The sequence below is a fragment of the Hypanus sabinus genome, unplaced genomic scaffold, assembly GCF_030144855.1.
Source record: "Hypanus sabinus isolate sHypSab1 unplaced genomic scaffold, sHypSab1.hap1 scaffold_47, whole genome shotgun sequence".
Taxonomy (NCBI): Eukaryota; Metazoa; Chordata; class Chondrichthyes; order Myliobatiformes; family Dasyatidae; genus Hypanus; species Hypanus sabinus.
Window position 1 is genome coordinate 344,313 of NW_026781341.1, and position 12,682 is coordinate 356,994.

The window sequence follows — 12,682 nt, forward strand, 5'->3', positions numbered from 1 at the left end:
AGGATCCCCAAATCAGATCCACTCCTCTGGATCAAATGAGGTGACAACTACACATTCGATGTACGGTGAATTGATGATTAATCCACCCTTGTGGGCATAGGAAAGTTCCAAACGGTGACCCTTGGCCACTAGTTCCCTGGTTTCAATTCTTCCATTTTACCTCTTTCATCTCTGTCTGACTCTGAGTGTCTGTGTCCTCAGTTAAAACTAAACAAGCTGCAAATCAGACTGAATCACCTTAATCTCTTTCTCTTAAAATGACAGCCTACAGCAAACGAAACCTAGGGATTCATAACAATGGCCACTCCCCATTGTGAACTGACTGGTGAGCCAGTAGTTGGGATGACTGAGTGAATGCTATTCCACATTCTGAGCAGGTAAACGGCTTCTCCTCGGTGTGAACGCGCTGATGTCTCTGTAGGCTTGATAAATAAATGAACCCCTTCCCACAGTCTGAGCAGGTGAACGGCTTCTCCCCAGTGTGAACTCGCTGGTGACTCTGTAGGGTGGATGACTGAGTGAATCCCTTCCCACAGACTGAGCAGCTGAACGGCTTCTCCCCAGTGTGAATTTGCAGATGTCTCTGTAGGCTGGATAAATGAGTGAATCTCTTCCTACAGACTGAGCAGGTGAACGGCCTCTCCCCAGTGTGAACTCGCTGGTGATTCTGTAGGGTGGATGACTGAGTGAATCCCTTCCCACAGACTGAGCAGGTGAACGGCTTCTCCCCAGTGTGAATTTGCTGGTGTCTCTGTAGGGTGGATGAATCAGTGAATCTCTTCCCACAGACTGAGCAGGTGAATGGCTTCTCCCCAGTGTGAACTCGCTGGTGTCTCTGTAGGGTGGATGACTGAGTGAATCTCTTCCCACACTCTGAACAGGGGAACGGTTTCTCCCCAGTGTGAACTCGCTGGTGACTCTGTAGGGTGGATAACTGAGTGAATCTCTTCCCACATACTGAGCAGGTGAATGGCTTCTCCCCAGTGTGAACTTGCTGATGTCTCTGTAGGGTGGATAACTCAGAGAATCCTTTCCCACATTCAGAGCAGGAGAACGGCCTCTCCCCAGTGTGAACTCGCTGATGACTTTGTAGGTTGGATAACTCAGTGAATCTCTTCCCACATTCTGAGCAGGTGAATGGCTTCTCCCCAGTGTGAACTCGCTGATGACTCTGTAGGTTGGATAACTCAGTGAATCTCTTCCCACATTCTGAGCAGGAGAACGGCCTCTCCCCAGTGTGAACTCGCTGATGACTCTGGAGGTGGGATAACCGAGTGAATCTCTTCTCACAGACTGAGCAGGTGAATGGCCTCTCCCCAGTGTGAACTCGCTGATGTACCAGTAGAGTGGACGACTCAGTGAATCCCTTCCCACATTCTGAGCAGGTGAATGGCTTCTCCCCAGTGTGAACTCGCTGATGTTTCCATAGGGTGGAAGAGTGAGTGAATCTCTTCTCACAGACTGAGCAGGTGAATGGCTTCTCCCCAGTGTGAACTGGCTGGTGAGCCATTAGGTCAGATAACTGAGTGAATCCTTTCCCAGAAGTTCAACAGATGACCAGCCTCTGCCCAGTGTGGTGTGAACAGACAGGTGTGTCCACAGGTGGGAAGACCAAATGAATCCTTTCTCACACACGCAGAACAGATGAATGGCCTTGGCCAATGTGAACGTTGTTGTACCTTCAATTGTGATAACTGAGTGAATCCACTCCCACTGTCTGAACAGGTGAACGGCCTTTCTCCTGTGTAAAATGACGGTTGGTCAAATGAGGAATGGTCAATTGAATCCCTTGCTCCACTTCTTAAATATCAGGACAGAGACAGCAAAACTGGCGTGTCGTGTTTGAGCTGCCTGCAGACAAATTCCTTCTCATTTTTTACCTGTAAAAAGATTTACAAAATCCATCAATGGGTTTAGGACAACATTACAGATGAGATTACTTGTTTGATTTGTATCACACTGTTACAGTGAGGTTCTACTCAAGTTGGACAGAGAAATCATCTCCTGACTGCACAGAGTGCTGGTATCTGGAATGACCATCAATCTCTCCGATGCTCTTCCTGTCTCTATAAAAATGGGGCATTTCTGCCATCTCGAATTTGTGCCTTGGCTCAGTCTGACTCTCTCCGTTGGTATTATTCCCTGTTCCTGCTGAGCTGCATGGGTGCCTGGCCCCACAGTAACTGAAACAGTCTCACACAAACAGTCTTTCTTGACGTGCAGCTGAGCTGGGATCTTCTTTTATGTATTCTTAACTTAAAGTGCCACAATTTTAAAGCCATATAAAAAATTCCTGCCGAAATGAATGGTTGGTTCACACAGCTGTTAAAAGATCTTAGAGTGAATTTTTGTAATATTTCAGGTAATTGTAGAAAAATACAACACAGAAACAGGCCCTTTGGGCCATCTAGTTTGTGCTAAACTATTTAAATTGCCCAGTCTCATACCCCTACCATCCAAGTTCCTATACAAACCTCCTAAATATTGAAATTGAGCTCACATGCCCCACTCATGATGGCTGTTCATTCCACACCCAGATGACCATCTGTGTGAAGAAGCTTCCCCTCATGTTCCGCTTAACCTTTCACCTTTCACACTTAACCCATGGCCACTGGTTGTAGTCTCATACCAATCAGCGGTAAAAGACAGCTTGAATTTACACCTTCACTTTAGTTGAAAATACTCAAACAGGCGCTATCTAAATGGTCATCTATGTCGATGTCATTGATAGGTCGAATAAATGGGCAATTAATATTTGTTATATTACTTTTTGGATTTATGATACCGATGACCAAGATCGCCCTTCATGGTTACATTTGGAGGAGAATTCAGTAAGGGGTTTTCATCAGCTTCGCTATTAGGAGCTCCTCTTCAGTTTTCATTCTCCAGAATAGGTAGACAAGCTCGAAACCGTATTGTTAAACATACTTTAAAAATTTGATTTCAGTTTTGTAGATTTTTTTAATTAAATGATTCTTTACTTCCTAGTAATATTTAATCTAGTTTCTTTTTTAAACCATCAACTTTCGATAAGGCTTTTTTAACATGGAAAATTAAGGGAATTAAAACTTTTTTAGATTTGTTTTTACAAGACTGCTTAGTGTCCTTCTCACAGTAAATGGATAAATATGATATCTCTAATACAAATTTTTTCAGGTATTTACAGGTTAGGAATTTCTTACACGATTTTTTTACCGAATTACCCGTTGGCCTGCTCTTCAAATTTGGCTTATGTTATTTTTCAGTTTAAACCTTTTCAAAAATGATTAATAGCTATCATTTATAAACAGTTAATGAAGGCTCGCATGTCGCCTAATGACAGGGTTCAACGTACCTGAGAAGTAGAACTTCAGCATTCACTTTCAGATAATCAATGGAGTAAGATTTATTATTTAGTCAATAGTTCATCTATCTGCTCACGCCATATCTTAATTCAGTTTAAGATAGTACATATGTCCAAAGATAAATTGGTGCATATATTTCCGAATATAAGCCCTATTTGAAACAGATGTAACAGAGAAATGGCTACTTTAACTCATATGTTTTGGTCATGTGTAAGTTTAAATAATTTTTGGAGGGATGTGTTTGGAATATTATCTAAAGTTATAGATATGGATGTTCAACCTAATCCACTTACAGCAATTTTTGGGATTATTCCAGAGGAAGCAAGCAAAGAGTCTGCCTCCACCCAACATGTGATAGCTTTTTCAACTTTACTGGCTAGGAGAGCTATTTTGCTGCATTGGAAAGAATCTAACCCACCTACTGTTTTCTATTGGCTCTCCTCCCTTATGTCATGTCTAAGCTTGGAAAAATTCGAAGCCAGACACTTGATACATCATTTAATTTTGAACAAGTCTGGCGACCTTTTATTCCATATTTTCACATGATTTAATTTATATTTGTCTGTCTGTCTATCTATCTATCTATTTGGGGGAATTCCTTATCCCTGAAGGTTCGGAGATGACTGGAAGGATGTGTTTTTGTTCTCTCTCTCTGTTTTCTTTAATTTTATCCTCAATTGGACTGCCCAATCTTTCATTTTCTTTCCTTTTTTTTCTCTTCTTTATTTTTTTTTGTTTCATTTTAGTTTGTGGGTTTTTTCCCTTATCAATAAAATCTCCAATCTTTTTTTATGATTATTATGAGGAGTTGTAGTTTTTTTCTGACCATTGTATATATAACAGCGATATATTTTACTTATTTGATTTTGATATTATATACTTTTTGTTTTTACTATTGCTGTTTATATGTCTCTTACATTATCTACTTGTTAAACTCCTCTTCTGATTTGTATATTCTTTATTTGGAAATCAATAAAAAAAATTGAAAAATGAATTTACAACATCTATGCCCCTCTTTCACAATCAAACCTTCCCTCAATCTTCGACATTCCAAGGAATAAAGTCCTGAGAAGATAAACTGATCTCCAAAAGACATAAAGTTAAAGATGAAACATTCTTTTCAACATTTTAAGCAAGATTATTATTGTATTATTATTGTTTTTACAATTTCAGAGTGGGAAAAAAAGGAAAGGAGCACCATGCAAAAGGTAGGGAACCCCCAGAGATTTGAGCTCTCAGATAACTTTTACCAAGGTCTCAGACCTTAATTAGCTTGTTAGAGCTATGGCTTGTTCACAGTCTTCATTAGGAAAAGCCAGATGTTGCAAATTTCAAAGCTCTATAAATACCCTGACTCCACAATCCTCATCCCAACAATTAGAGCCATGGCTCCTCTAAGCTCCTGCCTAGCACTCTGAAAATTAAAATTCATGATGCCCACGAAGCAGTAGAAGGCTATAAGAAGACAGCAAAGAGTTTTCAGGTAGCCCTTTCCTTGGTTTGTAATGTAATTAAGAAATGGCAGTTAACAGGAACGGTGGAGGTCAAATTGAGGTCTAGAAGACCAAGAAATCCTTCAAAGAGAAATGCTCGTAGGATTACTAGATAGGGAAATCAAAACCCCTGTTTGACTGAAAAAGATCTTCAGGAATATTTAGCAGACTCTGGAGTGGTGCTGCACTGTTCTACTGTGCAGAGACACCTACACAAATATGACTTTCATGGAAGAAACATCAGAAGAAAACCTTTCCTGTGCCATCACAACAAAATTCAGCAGCAGATATTTGCAATGGAACATCTAAACAAGCCTTATGCATTTTGGAAACAAGTCCTCTGGACTGATGAAGTTTAAAAAGAACTGTTTGGCTGCAATGAGCAACGGTATGTTTGGAGAAAAAATGGTGCAGAATTTCATGAAAAGAACACCTCTCCAACTGTTAAGCACGGGAGTGGATTGATCATGCTTTGGGCTTGTGTTGCAGCCAGTGGCATGGGGAACATTCTATTGGTAGAGGGGAGAATGAATTCCATTCAATACCAGCAAATTCTGGAAGCAAACATCACACCATCTGTAAAAAAGCTGAAGATTAAAAGAGGATGGCTTCTACAACAGGATAAAGATCCTAAATGCACCTCAAAATCCACAATGGACTACCTCAGGAAGCGCAAGCTGAACGTTTTGCCATGGACCTCACAGTCCCCTGAGCTATACAACATAAAAATCTGTGGATAGACCTCAAAAGAGCAGTGCCTGCAAGACGGCCCAAGGATCTCATAGAACTAGAAGTATTTTGCAAGGAAGAATGGGCAAAAATCCCCAAACAAGAATTGAAAGACTCTTAGCTTGCTACAGAAAGCATTAAGAAACTGTGATACTTGCCAAAGGGGTTGCTACTAAGTACTGACCATGCAGGGAACCCAAACTTTTGCTTCAGGCCCTTTTCCTGTTTTATTATTTTGAAACTGTAAATGATGGATACAAAAGAGTAATCTTGCTTAATTAAAGAATGTGTCATCTTTAACTTTCTGCCTTTTGGAAATCAGGTCATTGTTTTACTCGCTTAGCTATTCACAGGAATAGAAAGCTGCCCAAATTTTTGCATGTCACTGTATGCAAGTCTCTTGCTAAATGATGCTCTAAAAAGTTGGACTTCCAAATATCACTCCCCTTCCACCCACTTGCAAATTATCCAGCAACTTTTGCATCACCACAATACACACAGCCTTCTGTATTGTACATAAATATTACCCCTGAACCCTCCCTCAAGTGATGAACTTGGTGATGAAAATGCCAATGGATATGAAGGGAAGGGCAGTCGTCTGTCTCATTAGAGTCTGGCACATTTGTGCTGTGAAAGCTACTTGTTGACAAGGGCAAAGTTAAAGTTGTTTGATATCATTGTGTACCCAGACAGAATAGGTTAAAACATATCCTCACGTGTAGAAAACTCCAGAACAAGCAACACACACAAAATGCTGGAGGAACTCAGCAGGCCGGGCAGCATCTATGGGAAAGAGTACTAATGCTGAGTTCCTCCGGCATTTTGTGTGAAATTCCTCCGGATTTCCAGCAGCTGCAGGTTTTCTCTTGTTGCGGTTGGAGGCAGAACAAAGGTGATTTTCTCAACAGCTGATAGAAAGATTTTGTTCTCTTTTTCCGAATTCCTAATCCTTGCATTCAGATAGCTGGAGCTCAGCTCTGTCTGTGAGATCTATCTGCTCCCATTCCCTGATTAGCCGGAAGCTCCCCGGGGCCCGTGTACGGATCGTGGGGCTGAGAGAGAGGAAAAGGACCTTGCCTGTGCCGAGTTTGCGGGCCTCAGTCTCCGGTTCTCACAGCAATTGTCACTCAATTAGAGTCGAAAAAGCCCTTACCTTTCCGCCCCTCCCGACATTTTGTATACTGCGCGCATGCGTAGTTATCGGAGACGGCAGCAATCCTGACGCATGCGCATTTGATCGGTGCTGCAAACGACAGCGAAATTTTAAACGCGCGGCTTTATGGGTAATCAAGGTGCCATTCAAAATTTATGCAAGCACCGGTTCCACGTCCATATCTCAGTTTTTGTGTGTGTATAGAAAACTCAGCAGCTTTCTTAACGCAGAAAGCGGCTCCCATAAACGACATACTCAAGATCAACAGGCACTTCGTGTACCTAATGCCAAAGTACAATACTCTTACAAATGCAGATGTGAAACAAAAGAGATTCTGCAGTTGCTGGAAATACAGAGACTCACACACACAAAATGCTGAACGAGCTCTGCAGTTCAGGCAGCAACTAAGCAGAGGAGTACACAGTCTAGACATGCTGAAGGGACTCGGATTAAATGCTGCCCATTTATTCCTCTCCACATTTGCTGCCTGATCTGATGATTACCTGCAATGTTTTGTAGAAATTAACCATTTTGTTTTTCAATTAACCAGTTTCCAAATGTTTCTCATCTTTCATTCATAGCCACATCCCGCTGGTCTAGTTCCTCTTCCTCCTCCTGCTCGGAACCTCCAGACCCCATCTCTTTCCAGAGCCCCAAAGCCCTGACTCAGGCTGGCAACACTTTGATTTCTGACTCTGCTCCATCGAAGATTCACTCGCCAGTCTGCTGTCAGGCTTTAGAGGCGCATTGCAACAACCCGGCTGTCTGAGGCACAGTCCTTTGAAATTAGTGAAAATGACACAAAATTTGAAAAAAGCAGGGAAAAAGTTTACCCACCTTAGTCCAGAGCCCTGGGGAAATACACAGAGAGCTCATCCTGTTAATTAGCCTGTGGAAAATCATGCAGGAAATTCATGCAGGTGTGTCAGATGATGAGAGGCATCGATCGTGTGGAAAGTCAGAGGCTTTTTCCCCAGGGCTGAGATGGCGAGCACGTGGGGGGCATAGTTTAAGGTGCTTGGAAGTAGTTCAAGGGAGATGTCAGATATATATATATATATATATATATATATATATATATATATATATATATATATATACATATTATACAGATAGTGGTGAGTGTGTGGACTGCACTGCCAGCGACGGTGGTAGAGACGGGTACAATAGAGTCTATTCAGAGAATCTCAGAGAGATACACGGAGCTTAGCAAAATAGAGGATTCTGTGGTAGGGTAATTCCAGGAATTTTCTAGAGTAGGTTACGTGGTCGGAACAGCATTGTGGGCCGAAGGGCCTGTAATTTGCTGCAGATTTCTCTGATTCTAAGAAATTCAAGGGAAATCTCTTCTCCCACGGAGCGGTGACAAGTTGCAACAGGGAGAGTGAGAGATAAATATTAAAATACTGATATGGAACAGAAACCTGGGCAGGGAGCAGATGGACGAGTGGCCTCTCTAGTATATATTGTGAGTTTGGCAGTGACAGTAAGTACCTGCGACACGGAATTTGATACAGAACTGATTTATCTGTCACAGATCCACAATATTAAACACCAGTCTAGTTTAAGGCTAACATCAGCAGAACAGACTCCTCCAATGCTCAGTGACCAGGGTTCAGTCCTGGGTGCGATGAGCAGCCGCAAGAACTGCAGAATCTGACAGTAACAGTCCCTCATGAACCTGCAGCTGCCTTCAGTCTCCGTGATGGTTAAACATTTAACACGGAGCTGATTTGAACTTCCTCCCTGATGTGAAGTTGCTGGTGTTGCAGCATCTGGGATGATTGAGTAAAACTCTTTGCTCACTCCGGACAGAAATGTGGCCTCTATTTATTGTGAACTCACCGGAGCATCACAAAGTGGGTTAACTGAATGAGCCTCTTCGCACACACGGAGCAGGTGAACGGCCGCTTCCCAGTGCGAAGCTGTAGGTCACGGTCTTCGGTCTCGGCCCGAAATGTTCACTGTTCGTTTCCACGGATGCTGCCCAGCCTGCTGAGTTCCTCCAGCATTTTGTACCTGTTGCTTTGCCCACAACATCTGCAGTGTACTTTGTGTTCAACCTCTGGTGAACTGACAGATAGAGCGGAACTAACGTGCTGTTGTGTTTGTGATTCCCATACACAAATCCTTTGACTTTTGTACACTGTTAAAGGTTTACAAAGCACGTCAGTGGGCGAAGGACAACACTTCAACTGAAATTATTTTAGTCTCCATGGTGCCTTCTGATAAAAACACTGTCACAGCTCAAAACAAATTGGAGGAACAAAAATTTATCTTCGAACTGGCTGCAGTTCCGGCATCAGGCACAACATCAAACTCTCTGCTTCCCTCTCTGTGTCAAAATGGATCATTCCTCCCCTTCATCAGTCTGTGACTTGGCTCAGTCTGTCTGTCTCCTTCGCATTCTGAGCATGCGCCACACACCCACTGAGATCACATTTTATTTACACGGCTGTGACTAGCGACTTTCTGATTATTATGTCCCTCCTGGTATTTGACGGTGGTAAACTCAGAGTGAGCAATGGTATTGACCCTCAGGAGTAGGTGATTAGGCTTTTTCGTTGGAGATCGATAAACTGCCGGTAGTGTGTGGCTGGATGAGTGGGTCGTTTTCAGATTGGAAGGAGGTAGCGTTTGGAGTACCCCAGAGATCAGTCCCTGACCACAATTGTTCACAGTTTAATGTCCTGGCGGAGGCAGCGAGATGTGAGATGTCCCAGTCTGCTGGTGACGCAGAAAGAGTGGAGTTGGGGGAGGGGAGGCTATTCACATGCAATTTCGTAGCTTTGCAATCAGTACATAGTGCACTGTGGGGCTGCAGTGGCGGGTTCCAATCTGCTAATTACATTTGCTGACGGCACTACATTGATCGGCCGAATCCCAAATAATAACGAGGCAGCCGACAGAGAAGTCATCACCCCGACACAGTAGTGTCAAGAAAACAACCTCTCCCTCATTGTGACAAAAACAAATGAGCTGGTTGTGGATTACAGGAGGAATGGAGACAGGGAGCAAATTCAACATTTCCAAGTCTGTTATTGACACAAAATGCACATTTTAATATTGATCATGACACAATGTATTTTAAATATTGTTAATGACATAAAACATATTTTTATAGATTGTCACTGACAGAGAATCGTATAATTTGTGTTCCGTGTGTTATCTGAATGTACTTGCCTGTGATGCTGCCACAAGTCAGTGTTTCTCTGTACCTGTACCTTCCCGCACTTGTGCACTTGGCAATAAATTCAACAGGACCTGAGAAATCTCAGTGAGTGATTAATGATGATCATCTTGGCAGCTCGGTAGGTCGAATGTATGTGACAGTACACTGTTAAGTGCAAAACCCTGAACAGTGTTGATGATCAGAGGGATCTTAGACTCCAAGTTCATCGCTCCCTGAAAGAGACTGCACAGATTGATCGGGTGGTTAAGAAGGTAAATGACATGGTTGTCTTTATTAGTTGAATCATTGAGTTCAAAAGTCGGGAAGTTGTGTTGCGGCTGTTACGAGCCTGCGGTCGTACTGTGACTGTTTCTTTAAGAGCGCCGGCGTGAGGAGGCGGGACTATGACGTCAGTCACAGGCTGACAGCGCTAACTGTGGGCTGAACCATAAGAGAGAGAGAGAGAGCGATCTGCAGACAGGCAGTCGGCCAGTCTAAAGAGAGAGAGAGACTGGAAAAGCTGATCGCTTCAGTTAGTCGCATCTGAGGATTGGAACTCTCCTATGCCCACAAGAGAGGGTTGATCATCGGTACACGGAACCACAACGAATGTGTGTGGCTGTCACTTCGTATAATCCATAGCAGTGGAGTTTGGAATATATTGGGTGAACCCTTGCCTGGGTATGTTGTGTAGTAACCCCTGGAAGACGGTATTCCTGTGACAGGTCACTTTCGCTGATAACTCGTATGTGGACGGATTCAACGGTTAAGAAATTCTCGACGGTTATTTTGATGTAACGGCCTTTTCTCTACGTTTCACCCTGGATCACAAATATCTCTCTCCCATCATTTATTCCGTGGATTACTGAACTTTACTCCTTCACCATCTCAAGACTCTGAGCTTTGCTTTCTCAGGCTTGATAGTCTGGGAGTTATATTTACACATATATACAGATAACACTTTTCTTTATTTCGTTAACTTACTGTGTTATATGTAGATACTAATAAATAGAGTGGTTTTAACATCAAAACCAGACTCCAGTGTGAACTCTATTGCTGCTGTTTCGTTTCTAAAACGTTACAATTCGTAACACAGTTTTATAAAACTAGTTAGACCACATCTGGAGTGTTTCATACAGTTCTGGTCGCCCCCATTCTCGGAAGGATGTCGGGGCTTTGGACAGGGCGCAGAAAAGGTTTACCAGGACACTGCCCGGATTAGAGGACATGAGCTATAACGAGAGGCTGGACAAACTTGTGCTGTTTTCTCCAGAGCGGCGCAGGCTGGGGTGAGACTGGATGGACGTTTATAAGATTACGAGAGGAATAGATAGAGTGGACAGACGATATATTTTTCCTGGGGGTTGAAATGTCTAATACATTTAAGGCGAGATGAGATGTGAGCAGCAATTTTGCTTCTTTCCACAGAGTAGTGGTTAGCTGGTTCACTGTCTGGGGATGGGAGACCAAACCGGTCACGTGATCCCATTTCCTGTTCACGTTTTTCTGCAGATCTGCAGCACCTGCGGGTCACTGCTCTACGTGTACGTGTAGCTTCACCTTTCCCCGTTCAGACAAGGCAGTGAGATCCGGATCTGTCACGTCCTCTCGTTGTGCGTGGACAATGTTTTTTTTTTGCAATATTTTCAGCATGTTTCATTTCATTGTTTTTATCTGCTGAAGTGCAGCCGATGTTTCTGGGTGTCCGACCCGTTCATATGAGAATTTTGCCTTTTCTGTTTCTCTGAGATTCTTATAAATGTGTACAGTTCAGTTGAGCTTCACTCCACTACTTCCAAAGCAACAACCCGGTCAGTCAAATAGTCGACATAAGTAAAATAGTTTATTAAATTTTAAAAAATATTTTTGTACTATTTATATAATTTAACTACTTAAAATGTACACTCTTATTTTAAGTCACAATTGTTAAAATCTATTGTTATGAATTAGGTTCTACTGCTGCCGCAGGGACAACGAATTTCATGACATATGCCGGTGCTATTAAACCCGATTCTGATATTGATATGGGAGACCCACCACTGGTCACCTGATCCCAGTTACCGCAGATCGTAATAAGAAATTGAAGCCTTTTCCATATGTTTGCTTTCCTCAGAAATGACAACAGTTCAGTTTCCTTCTGAGCTTCCAGAGCAGAAGCTCAGTCTGTCTAATATTTCCACGTAATTAAAATGGGAAATTTGTTTATTTTCATAACGTTCTGAGCTACATTGAAAATCTTGCCTGACGTACCATCCACACAGATTGATACATTTCAACAGTACATTGAGCTGATATACGACAGAACAATAACTGTAACAAAGCATTATGGCTGCAGAGCAAGTGCAGTGCAGATAGACATATGGTGCAGGGTCATGTCGAATTACATTGTGAGGCCGAGACCATTTTATCATTCATTTGGCTTATAGACACAGACAGGAAGTCGCCCTTGAGCTTATCATTACTAAGAACTGCGGGTCTTCTTTTTTGCTCACTTTCTCGTGGCACTAGACAGGGATGTCCATTAAGCCCTTTATTTGTTAAACTTGTATTGGTCTTTAGCTATAACACTACGTGAAGTTAAAAATATTCTCCATATCTCTATGAATGGAACCATACATAAGATTTCTCTCTATGCAGATGATCTTTTCGTTTTTTATTTCAGATCTTGAGGAATCAATTCCTAATCTTTTGAAACACTTAAAGATATCGCTAAATTTTCAGGATATAAACTTAACTTGAATAAAAGAAAATTGTTTCCATTAAATGTCCCTGTTAGTATATATAATGATAT

At 42.2% G+C, this 12,682-nt stretch overlaps 1 protein-coding gene across 1 annotated transcript; it reads right to left on the reverse strand.

The window, feature by feature from the left end:
* Window positions 1-367: 367 nt before the first annotated feature.
* Window positions 368-6,758, reverse strand: LOC132389067 (zinc finger protein 229-like; the record flags this gene model as incomplete). The annotated part of the gene is made up of 2 exons (XM_059961479.1): window positions 6,720-6,758; window positions 368-1,880 (listed from the first exon to the last, which is right to left on the reverse strand). A coding segment is annotated over exon 2 (1,143 nt), but the record flags the coding sequence as incomplete, so codon positions are not given.
* Window positions 6,759-12,682: the final 5,924 nt, after the last annotated feature.